The following is a 12,654-nucleotide window of genomic DNA, read 5'->3' on the forward strand; positions in this document are numbered from 1 at the left end:
CCAATTAGGCCTTTTCTAGAGGAACCTAATTAGTACAAACAGTGACCAGGGTGCTGGCTCAAGTGCTAGCCCTCAGCACTATGTTACAGGGACCATGTCCCCTGTCTAAATGGAAATTCACCCATCGCCTTCTAGGTGTTACTCACATAGTTCCAAATAGACTTAGACTCTCTAAAATTTCAGCTGCACATGCGCCTCCTGGGAGGAATACATTATGGACTCAGAGTCAACATCCTACAATCACATTTTATTTTACTCCTAGTAGTTGAAAACTACATGGCATTCCCTATCGCTATTGTCCATTTCCATTTGTCAAACATTGTTTTGGGTTACGTCCATGTGTTTCTAATGGAACTTAACATCAGTGTGGCCTTTTTATGGCTGCTTCTTTGTTTATGCCCAATCATCCTGGGTGAGACCACTACTGCAATAGGATGCAAGCCCTCCTCTTCCCTCCCCAAAATCCAACCTAACCGGAAGTGTGTTCAGTGGTTAAAGTGCTAGGACTCCTGTCTCTGCCACTGAGTAACTACATGACCTTGGATAAATCACTTCATTCCCTTTTGCCTTCCAACTCCTCCAGCTTCCCTCTATTTAAATTGGAGATAATATTGACTGACACTGCAGTGATGCTGTTGTGAAGCTTTGTTAATGGATGTCTGTAACGTGTTTCGGATGAAAAATGCTACAGAAAGACCAGTTGATAGATTCATAGACTTTAAGGCCAGAAGGGACCATCATGATCATCTAGTCTGACCTCTTGCACATTGCAGGCCACAGAACCTCACCCACCCCACTCCTGTAAAAGACCCGTAACCTCTGGCTGAGTTACTGAAGTCCTAAAATCATGATTTAAAGACTTCAAGTTACAGAGAATCCACCATTTACACTAGTTTAAACCTGCAAGTGACCTGTGCTCCATGCTGCAGAAGAAGATGACCTCCCCCCCCCCCCAGGATCTCTTCCTATCTGATCTGGGGGAAAATTCCTTCCTGACCTCAAATATGACAACCAGTTAGACCTGAGCAGGTGGGCAAGACCCAACAGCCAGAAACTTGGGAAAGAATTATCTGTAATAACTCAGAGTCCTCCCCATCTGGTGTCCCATCACCAGCCATTGGAGAGATTTGCCACTAGCAGTCGCAGATCGGCTACATGCCATTGTAGGCAGTCCCACCATACCAGCCCCTCCACAAACTTATCAAGCTCAGTCTTGAAGCCAGTTAGGTTTTTTGCCCCCACTACTCTTTTTGGAAGGCTGTTCCAGAACTTCACTCCTGGAAGGAATCAAAATGGTTATCGGTCTGGTCCATGGGAATTTACGACAAAACCCTGGGCAGATCCAAGGCTGTTCGGTAGCACAAAGAATTCCTTTAGACTATAATACAATAGAATGTCTTTTGGATCTGGCCAAAGAAAGTAAATAGACTACACCCCAAATACCCCCCATCCCACAATCTTTTTTGTTTGTAAACTACTATGTGGGCATCGTTGTTGTATGTGAACTCTCAATGCAAAATTCTAATATAGGATATGGCCCAAGGATGAATGTGTGTGTGTGCGTGTACGTGCATGTGAGTACAGGTATTAAATGTTCTTCCCTTTCAGCCCTCCCTGCATGTTGTTTTGCATTCCTGGTCCTGCTTTTCATCTGTACAGGGCGATGCTCTTCAGCATTTGTGAAAGGAAATAAGCTTCATTTCCCATCTGCTGTAACCTGGCAAGTTTCAGCCACAGTTAATAGAGTCAGGTATTCCTTGATAGCACTTGGGAATTGCTTCCGAACGATTATCTCCCCACTGGGGAGCAGCCAGACACTGGGTGGCAGGATTGGGACAGTGTCTTGGTGAAGGGACTGGGAGCTTAATCGTGCAAAGGGCTGATTATTCAGCTGAGGTGCTGAATGTCCTCAGCGCCTCTTGACTTCAGCGGGCATCAGGGGCACTTGGCACCTTGCAGGATTGAGCTCTGGGTGGGGATGTGACCAGACATTCATCTCTTTGGGGTGAAAGGAGCCGTCAGCCATGTTATTAACGGTTAGCCCAGTCCCTGTTTGGTTCTTTCCTAGTGCAGTAACTCACTCAGAAGCTGCTCTGACTGTGTTTCAGCACGGCCTGCATCGCATCCTGGTATGACTTATGGCTCCATTTTCCCATCAGCCCTTGGCAGTGAGTTAAAACTCCCCTGGAGGCCATGCAACTGCTTTATAACTCCTTTAAAGAGGAATGCTCAGAAATCAAACTGCAGGGAGAGGGCTCTTTAAAGGCCTTGGAGAGTAAATGCCTCTCAGGCTAATACTGTGCAAATGCAAATCAGCCTCAGTTTTGCTGTAACCTCCGAGACCTTCTTTATGGAACATAGGGCTTGATTAGTCTTCATGTAATTTTTGAGCATTAATAATGTCTATTTGAGGCCTCTGTTGAGAAGCATGTAGCATTAATTTAGTGGAGTAAAAACATCAAACTAGGATCTCTTGCAAAAGTTCAATTAAATTAAGGTGCTGGATCTTTGTTCAAAGCCTTTTATCTAGTGCCTGCCCTGGTCTCATTAGCCTGGACAATAACACTTGCACTTACATACACACACTTTTTTACAACTTCAAAGCCCTTCCTACATATTAACGAATACATTTCCACAATGCCCCCGTGAGATACTGTAGGTAGGTAAGGGTAGTGTCACCCATCTAAGAAGTGGGTAGCAGATGTCAGGGCCTTACAGGTTGGCTTCCCATGCGAGGAGAAAATCAGCAATGTGGAGCCTGAGTATATTCTTAGTTTAAATTGTTTTATTTACACTACACACAGTAGTCCTTGAACAGAGGCAGTCACAAACAACATGCAGGTGAATCTCTTCTTCCAAAAATCTAAGCCCAGCTCCAACACCTCATTCCCAGGAAGCAATTCTGCTTGAAGAATTGACTCTAATTGGAGAAATCAAGGCAAGGAGAAAACTTGATTGCTGTTTGCAACAGCTCCACAGAAAGAAATTACATCACAACACTAACAACAATGCTGCTTTTCTTCCAGAAATGTACAGTGCTCGAACACTAAGGAAAAGAACTCTGGAAACAATGTGTAACAGTGCCATCTGGTGATTCCCTCCATCATATTGTACAGATGGTGAAAATAAGGCACAGAGATGTTATCCAAGGCCACAGAGAGAAACAGTGGCAGAGATGGGACTGGAAATTAGGTGTTTGTGCCTCTGAGGCCTCATGCTTAGCCCAATAGATCCAATGGCTTCTGATAAAGGATATTTTTTATTTACCCTTGGCAAGGGGATGGGAGGAAGAATGGGGACAAGAGGCTCTGCCCAGGGACAGAGAGAGTGCTATGCGTTACTGTTGAGTGATACGTTCTCCAGCTGATCCAGGAGCAATATTGACAGGAGCTGTATCCAGTCCTCCTTGGCTGAAAGGGTGGATTGGTTTGATGTGAGGACTCTGAAGAGCGAAGCAGGTGCAGGGAATCCTAGATGACCTGTGTCTACTAAAACAACCCCTTTCTTGCATTCACACAACACCTTTCCTCAGGAACCCCAGAATCCACCATTGCCACTCTGTGCGACCACATCATTTACACGTTAGGAGGTTATTGGAATGGTCACTGAGCGCTTTGTGCTTACTCACTGCTGCTTGGGTGGGGCTTCTTTTCCTGCCCTGCAGGTTTGCTAAGATGAAATTCAAAGATGTGACTTTTGAGGACATGCTGTTTGAGGAATGCTATTTTGAAGATGTGACATCCACCGAGACCATCTTCAAAAACTGCACCATTTTAGCCACTGTCTTCTATAACACTGGTAAGGGGATTCCTGGCTTGGTCTAGCCCAGAAGTGGGCAAACTACAGCCCGCGGGCCACATCTGGCCCGCAGGACCCTCCTGCCCGGCCCCCGAGCTCCTGGCCCGGGAGGCTACTCCTGGCCCCTCCCCTGCTGTTCCCCCTCCCCCACAGCCTCACCTTGCCGCGCTGCCAGCGCAATGCTCTGGGCGGTGGGGCTACGAGCTCCTGGGGTAGCACAGCTGCAGAGTCCAGCCTGACCTGGTGCTCTGTGCTGCGCGGTGGCGCCAGTGTGGCTGGCTCCAGCCGGGCGGTGCGGCTTTAGCACTGCCAGCCACCAGTGCTCCAGGCAGCGTGGTAAGGGAGCAGGGAGCTGGGGGGTTGGATAGAGGGCAGGAGAGTTCAGGGGGGTGGCCAGGGGGCAGGGGTGTGGATAGGGGTCAGGGCAGTCAGAGGGCGGGGAACAGGGGTGTTGAATGGGGGCAGGGGTTCCGGGGGAGCAGTCAGGAATGAGCGGAGGGGTTGGATGGAGTGGCGGGGGGCAGTCAGGTGCAGGGGTTCTGGAGGCAGTCAGGGGACAGGGAGAAGGGGTGGTTGGATGGGGCAGGGGTCCCGGGGGGGCCGTCAGGAATGAGAGGGGGGTTGGATGGGCTGGCGGGGGGCAGTCAGGGGCAGGGGTTCCGGAGGCAATCAGGGGACAGGGAGAAGGGGTGGTTGGATGGGGCAGGGGTCCTAGGGGGGGCCGTCAGGGAACAGGGGGGTTGGATGGGGCAGGAGTCCCGAGGGGGGGCAGATAAGGGGTGGGGGCCGGGCCACGACCTCCTCCCCTAACCAGCCCTCCATACAATTTCCAAAACCCGATGCACCCCCAGGCCAAAAAGTTTGCCCGCCCCTGGTCTAGGCTGTGGAACAATGTGCATGTCTGATTTGTGGTGAACGGTTTGTAGTGGGGCTATAGAAATGCGTGTGTTGTGCTGTGACAGTGATCAGGGAATAAGAAGGGGGAAGTCAAACAAGAGACCAGTTGTGGTGTTAGCTCTATGACTATGGTGAACCTCTGTAGAACCAGGTCTACATACTACACTTGCCTTAAAATGTAAGGTGAGCTAGAATTTTCCCATCTTTCCAGACCTGAGCTTACCAGTCCATGCACATATGTGTCTGAGTCACAAAACGTACATTGAGATCAGGATTTTGCCAGCGATTAAGACTGCTCCCATCTGCAGCTTCCGTCTCATCTTTAGTTTCAGGTAACACTTGGTGAGGACTTAGGGCAGATCAGACAGCTGTGTTCCCAGCCTTCCTTAATTGCACTGCTTATGGTGTCATGGACTGTTGCAGCAGAAACCCAGAAAAAATGAATTCAGACCTTGGCAAGTTAAAGTAATAGAAGAACTGATTCAACAATTTTGGCTTAAAATAGTCATTTTTTCAGCCCATATCCAGCTTCTGGTTTGGGATCTCAAGCAGCTTAACTAATTTAATTCATTCATTTATTAATTTTGAAAGAGCTTTGCACTTCCCCTTTAACTGAAAATAAACCACTGGACGATGAAAATTGCAGCCTGTAGCACCAGCTCCTGGGCTATTGCTCATCATTGGTTGAAATGCCAAGCAATTAGGGCCAAATTATGGCTGCTCCAGCATGGGTGCATTAAAATGGTGCTCCTCTTCCCGTTAGTGCAGAAGGCAGGCATAATGCTGTAGCCAGCACTCCCCAGGCACTGGAGGGTAGGGAGATGATAGACACTGAAGAAGCCAGATGAGGCAGTTTGGGTGTATGTACACGACCCCGTTCCCTGCATATCAGTTAATGCAAGAAGGTGCACAGGCTTATATCTGTTCTATGTGTGTTGCATACAGTGGCCTTTCAGGTAGTATGCCTGCTTCTGGCTACTCAGGCATAATGCCTCCAGCTACCTCCACTCAGGCAGGGAACACCTTTCTAATCCGGTGTGCCTCCATCGAAACTGAGCTCTGAGAATGTACCCTTATTCCCAGCTGCTGTTGCTGCTACACGGAGGGTCCAATCTTTGCCTCTTGCCTTCTCAGATCTTTATGAAGACAAATTCATCGAGTGCAGGTTTATAAACGTCACCTTCCTGGACCAGAAGGAGGGATGTCACCTGGACTTCGAGCAGGAAAACGACTTCCTAATTTATCTCGTCAGTTTCCTGGGTAGTTTGTCCGTGTTGCCTGGCAACATCATCTCAGCACTGCTCATGGACAAAATAGGAAGGATAAAGATGATTGGTGAGTGAAGGTGATGGTCAACTGATACATCAACAGCTGGGTGCATGGATGACCCAGGGCATAATAAAGGGATATTGTGAATACAAAGGTCTCTCTGTTTCTGTGCGCACAAATGAAAAATGGTCCGGGTAAGCATGCGATGAGTCACTCCAATACCAAATAAAGCAGAGGAGTTGATGGTTCAGTGGGTAGGGCACTAGATGAGGACTCAGGGCATCTGGGTCCTATTTCATAGATTCCTAGATTCTAAGGCCAGAAGGGACCATTGTGATCATCTAGTTGAACCTCCTGTGTTACACAGGCCATAGAAATGTATGGCTCTGCAACTGACCCACTGTAATAACGTGCACAAAGTCACTCCCCCTCTCTATGCATCTCTACTCCCACCTTTTATGTATTTTGTTTATTTAGACTGTCAGCTCTTCATGGCAAGGGTTGTCTCTCACTCTGGGTTTGTCCAGTACCTAGCACAATAGGGCTCTGGTCTTAGTTGGGCCCTCTAGACACGGTTGTGTTGATGGTGATGCTGATGCCTGTATCATCCTTTGTGGTAGAGAAGAGACATAGCTAATTAGTAATTGATATAAAAAGAGATTCTTTACTATGGCTGTTGGACACAGAGAGGACCCTATAATTCTCGCTCAGGGCCTCAAGCTCCCAAACTGAATAAACTCAGATTGTGCCTAAATCCTGGCCTGGATCAAGCATCCGTGGGCTGGATTACTGATTATGCTACATGTTGATAAAGGTGTCACCTTCTTGTCTTGCGGGACTAAATCCTCATTTTATGTGACTGTGACACATATACAAGGATTTTCTGAGGTTGTTTCACAAAGTGGCCAGGTAACTCATCTAGTCCCAATATAGCTTCACCGCACGGTGGGATGGTGACACCAAACTGTATCAACATCAAAGTGAATTCAGAGTTCTTGTAATGGACATGGGACATGCCCAACCAAACCAAAAGTGTCCTATGGAAAAATTGGGATAGCTGGCAAATGTTAGAGCTAAATAAAAATCAGAATTTCCTTACTGCAGGAAATTCTGATTGTTCAACATTTCTTTTCATCCCAAAGTGGGATAAAAGGTTAAACTATTGAAACTTTTCACAGAATGAAAAGTTCTGAAAAAATTTCAATTTGGAAAAAAAACCCCACATTTTGTTTTGGTATTTTTGATCAAAACAAAACATTTTGATATGCCCAAGCTGAAATATTTCATTGTGGTTTGTTGAACTGATCCAAAATACTTCATTTCCAATCAGTTCAACATTAAACTGCATTTCCCTGTAATGGTACATTGCTTCATGGGAGCTTTAGTTCAGGTTGCCTGAAGCCCCTATTATTCCCCATGGGCTATGCTCCCTGACCAACATCTCCTATGATATACCCCAAGTTATGCGACTCTCATGATGCACGACGTCACTTAGTCAGAGGAATGTGTTGCATTGTGGGAGATGTAGTCTGGCCAGGCTCAGCCCATAGGAAAGAAAGGCGACCCAAACTACGATTCCCATGAGGCAACGTGCCACAATAAGGAAATTCAGTTTTATGTTGAACTGACCTAAAATGAAACATTTAGTGTCAGTTCAACAGTTCAGAATATTTTGATTCAGTCAAACTGACCCAAAACAAACTACTTGCTTTTGGTTTTCCTGACAGGAAATAGAAACATTGGAAAATCATCCCAAGGGGAAATTCCCAGCTTGCTCTTGCAAATATTAACAGTGTAGACCCTATATCAGTGAGCCTGAATTGAGGCTAATGAACCATGAATGTTCTCACTTTCTCCCTTGGGTTTGTGCATAAAATGTGTCAGGCAGTCGAATAACATCTTAACTGTATAAAGCACTTGGGGTAGCCCTTAATTATAGACTGCAAATTAATCCTGAGACTACGGATGAGCCAGGTGATTTGAATGCAATATAACCAGCCCTAACGCCTCACCCAAAACTCAAACCATTTTGCAGCTTCAGCAACCTTCAGACAACTCTTCCTATTCATTGATGTTCATGTTTACTTGCTTCTGCTCGTCCTGGGTCCAGCTGCAATACCACACGAGAGAGCCCACGTTTGTGGTATCTGCAGGGTGAGACTATTGGTGACATCAGCCTAGTACCAGGAGATTTCCAGCCTGTTTCCTGGCCCCAACGAGCTAGACAAAATCATTTGGATGCTGAGTTGAATCTTGTGGAGATCACTCATCTCAAGGGAGAAAATCCATCATCTGAAGACTCTTCTTATTAATGGTGGATTTGGCTGCCTGGAGATGCCAAGAGAATGATGCCAAGCTTTTTCTCCTTACTTCCCCGGCAGGTGGCTCAATGCTGATTTCTGCAGTGTGCTGCTTCTTTCTGTTCTTTGGCAATAGTGAGTCTGCGATGATTGGCTTGCAGTGTCTGTTCTGCGGGGCCAGCATTGCTGCCTGGAATGCCCTGGACGTGATCACCGTGGAGCTCTATCCCACCAGTAAAAGGTAACTATGCTGAGAATATTCTTCTCTTTGATTTTTATTCTCTGACTTCAGGCACAGCCACTCTCATCTTAAGAACCCATTACTGAGTTAAAACATATGTGATGGAAGGGTTTTTTTTTAAATAAATCTCAGGGGTCCTACTGTTCCTGTGGAGACTTTTGATCTGCACAGGTATTCAGAAGTAGAAGCGGGCAAACAACTGATTTTTTGGTTTGGTGGCAGTTCTGGGAGGAAAAAAGAATCAGAAAACCCCCAAACAGTTTGGGTCTAAATGAATCTAAAGATATTCAGAACTGGGAGTGAATCAAAGAAAAGCCCATTTTGGGTCTGTTCTGGGGGAGGCAGGGAGGAGTTGAAAGTGGGTCTCCTACATCTCTGGTAAGTGCCCTATTCACTGGGCTGAAGGTGATGTGGAGATGCAGATCAGGGGGGTGGTAGTAGCAACACCACCTCCTCTTCCTCTGGCCGTTTTGTGAATGGCCAAAACGATTTGTGTCAAATTCACAAATATTTTCCAGTTGACCCAAACTGCATTTTCTATCCAATAAACTGTTTTCTGAAAAACTTTGCCCAGCTCTATTCACAAGCTCTATTCTACATGTAATATAACTTGCGTACATGAATTTGCCCAGGCAAGCGTAAATTACGCACAGACAGAACTTGTATAGGAAGACTCTGTCAATTGCATGCATGTGATTAGAGGACAGGTTGAAGCCCCTTTGGAAATGTGTCCTCCAGTCTCTTGTCACAGTGTACCACTCCTGATTATTTTAGCTTCCAGTTCTTGCAGACAAGCCATAAAGATGTGGATGTGGGAAATGAGGCACCGTATTCAGGTTTCAGGAGTGAGTTTTTGAGAGAAGAGGATAGTGACAAGTCTCTTCTGCCCTTTTCAATCTATTGATGACAGCTGTGAGGGAGGTACTGGGACAGCACTGGGCTCAGCTGCTGGGTGAATCAGGGTGTGGGGGAGCACTCTGTTACTCTCCAGCCGCCACCCACTCTAACCAGCACTTGGAGTGGCTTTGACAAGCTCTAGAGGAAGCCGTGTTCATGGCTTTATGTCCACAACAAAACATTATCCATGACGTGAACTCAGTGCTTTATTTGTAATGAACGAGGTGCCAGCACTCAAGCAATTAGGTGCCGGGACTCAAGCAACTTTTTTACTTTCATAAGTGATGCAGCAAGCCCAGAGGTGTCGGGGCTTTGAACTGCCAGGCCCAGAGGTGTCGGGCTCTGAACTGCCAGGCCCAGAGGTGTCAGGGCTCTGAACTGCCAGGCCCAGAGGTGTCAGGGCTCTGAACTGCCAGGCCCAGAGGTGTCGGGACTCTGAACTGCCAAGCCCAGAGGTGCCGGGGCTCGAACTGCCAAGCCCAGAGGTGTTGGCACAAATTGTGGGGCGCAAATTAAGCACTCCATGAAGTCCAAGAGATGGTGGTGTGGACAGAAATAAGGCCTGCCAAATACATCCTGCCTTTGCCCTCCCAGAAAGCTCAGGGGCATTCATTCAGTCTGGCTCCAGTTACGTGCTGGGAGCATAGATTCCGCATATCAGATCAGACTGTTGGTCTACTCAGCCTGCCATCCTGACGCCAGCAGTGGCCAGTATGTGATTTTTCAAAGGAAATTGGACACTCCACGACATGCACCTGAGCAAATGTTCAAGTCTGCACTTGTGGGGATGGGGAAATTTGTTGACAATTGCAGGTGAACAGCATGTGCTCTGATGCATGAGGTTTCATTAACTTCCATAGCTCAAATCAGGCTTCATTAAGAGCGTAACCATTACCACACTGGATGCCGGCAGTCATCCTATAATTAGAATAAGAGCTGCTAGTATTAGAGGACTCATGCAATGACCCAACTCTCCTTTAGCGACAGAGGAACCAACCAAATAACCCGCAGTCCTGTCTGACTCCTAATCATCACTTTCTGCTCTTCCTCTCCTGCAGATCAACAGCCTTTGGCATCCTCAACGGTCTCTGCAAGTTTGGTGCCATCCTGGGGAACTCTATCTTTGCTTCCTTTGTCGGGATAACCAAAGTGGTTCCCATCCTTCTGGCCTCCTCTGTGCTGGTTGCGGGAGGCCTGCTAGCCCTGAGGCTACCAGAGACTCGAGAACAGGTCCTGATGTGAGCAATTGGGCAGCAGGGAAATAAAGAAGAGCTACAAAAAAGAGCCATGTCTAGAAAAATCAAAATGTCCATTTATCCTTTGCTGCTGATACCTCAGCTATCGGGGGGGTGGGGACAACCCCTAATTTAAGACCACTTCCCATCCATGATTGGCTCTTTGCAACCAGCGTACATACACACTGCAGAACTTTGCTCATTTGCTTTAGATCCAACCCACACTGGGGAGAGACTGAGGATCTGTCCTTCCCGGGTATGCATGGGCATAACTGACACAAAATATTAACAGCAGCATTGTGTGTGCAGGCATCAAAGGGGAGAACAGATTCAAACCCTTATATGCCCTGGGTGAGTTGCAAAAAAACATCTGCATTTCCGAGCTGTTTCAGGCAATTAGCACAAGCTGTCCTGGCTTGCAAAACAACTGGAAGATAGTTAACAAACCAACTCTGCTGAGGTTAGGTCTAGCTTTGGGGTCAAGATTTCCAAAAATGACTAGTGATATGGAATATCTTGATTTTGGGGGGCCCAAGTTGAGACACCTTTCAAGGGCCTGATTTTTTAGAAGGTAAGTGCTCAGTGCTGTCTGAAAATCAGACCCCTTTATATTATCTCTAGTTGGGCACCAAGAATCACTAGTCATGTTCTTGATCTGGGATATTTTTTAAATAAAAAATATATCCTATTTCAAGTTCTAATTTTAAATCTCTATATTGTTCTCATTAAGAAGAATCTAAAACTAAAACAAAACTAAAACCAAGTCCCACTAATCCAAGACATCCAGAGCAATCCCTAGGAAGAGACATGTCATTCTTGTCCAGTCAACAGTTCTTTAATGGTGTTGATTTTAGGATATTTGTATAATAGGGATTTTTTTCTGCCTAGTTCTGTTTAAGAGAAATTGGCATGATGTTGGGGATTCTGCAAACCAAATGTGTATATATTATGCAGTGTAAATAGGGGACAATTTTTGTTTAAAGTCTAGAGTATGGTAACTACTAGAATTTACCAGCATTTTAGCCATATTAGTTAAGGAAAATGATGTTTGAGTTTCCTATAGATTTGGGTCTTATTGAAGCACTGTAAGCACAATTACTGTATTTATAGCCTTGTAACCTGGTGTCTAGAGAATGCACTTAGCAAACTTTCATTGTACAGTACATTTAATTGTCTGATAAGTGGAATAATTAAGTTCTAAATCCTGTAAAGATTGTTCTTGGAATTCCTATATTCCTCATGATATGACTTTGGCTTTGCCACACAACTTGACACAAAGTGATACAGTAGAATCTCAGAGTTACAAACTGACTGGTCAATCACATACCTCATTTGGAACCGGAAGTACGCAATGAGACAGCAGAAAAAAAATGCAACTACTGTACAGTACAGTACTGTTGTTAAACGTAAACTATTAAAAAAAAAGGGAAAGTTTAAAAAAAGAGATTTGACAAGGTAAGGGTGTGTTTCATTTAAATTAAGATGGTTAAAAGCAGCATTTTTTATTCTGCATAGTAAAGTTTCAAAGCTGTATTAAGTCAACATTCAGTTGTAAACGTTTGAAAGGACAACATAATGTTGTGTTCAGAGTTATGAACAATGTCCGTTCCCGAGGTGTTCGTAACTCTGAGGTTCTACTATTCATGTTCAGTTGCATTTTTGGATATATTTTTTGGAAGCAAGAATGAAAGGCAAAAAAATAAACAATCTTCCACTGCTCTTGACAATATAGATAATGCTAATCAGACCATTAGCAGGCACAGAGGCTGGCTGACATCTAATGGGAACCGATGAGTGATGGGAAATTTGTGTCACTATGACAGTTGGTGACATAAAAAGCTGTTTGGTACTATTGCCACTGTCGGGTTTGATGGAGAAGTGGTACAGTGCAAAGAAAAACCAAGGTTCCCATATGTGCTTTTAAAAATCACTGGTTCACATTTGAATCCAAGCTGAAATTTGACAAAATCCACAGGGATTTCCCATTTACACAACAAGGCAGCAGTGAAATGAGTTA

General features: G+C 45.6%; 1 protein-coding gene across 2 annotated transcripts in view; it reads left to right on the forward strand.

Annotated features, from left to right (window-relative positions):
- The window catches only part of SV2B (synaptic vesicle glycoprotein 2B), a 110,964-nt gene extending 98,970 nt beyond the window's left edge, over positions 1-11,994 (forward strand). For both annotated transcript variants that reach the window (XM_026648347.2, XM_026648346.2), the window contains exons 10-13: positions 3,665-3,798; positions 5,830-6,030; positions 8,346-8,505; positions 10,461-11,994. In XM_026648347.2, coding sequence (XP_026504132.1) covers positions 3,665-3,798; positions 5,830-6,030; positions 8,346-8,505; positions 10,461-10,644 — 679 coding nt within the window. In that variant the 3' untranslated portion in view covers positions 10,645-11,994. The remainder of the gene's footprint in view (positions 1-3,664; positions 3,799-5,829; positions 6,031-8,345; positions 8,506-10,460) is intronic.
- The last annotated feature ends 660 nt before the right edge of the window (positions 11,995-12,654 follow it).

The sequence above is a fragment of the Terrapene carolina genome, unplaced genomic scaffold (assembly GCF_002925995.2).
Source record: "Terrapene carolina triunguis isolate 2854851 unplaced genomic scaffold, T_m_triunguis-2.0 Scaffold67, whole genome shotgun sequence".
NCBI classification, from domain to species: Eukaryota; Metazoa; Chordata; order Testudines; family Emydidae; genus Terrapene; species Terrapene triunguis.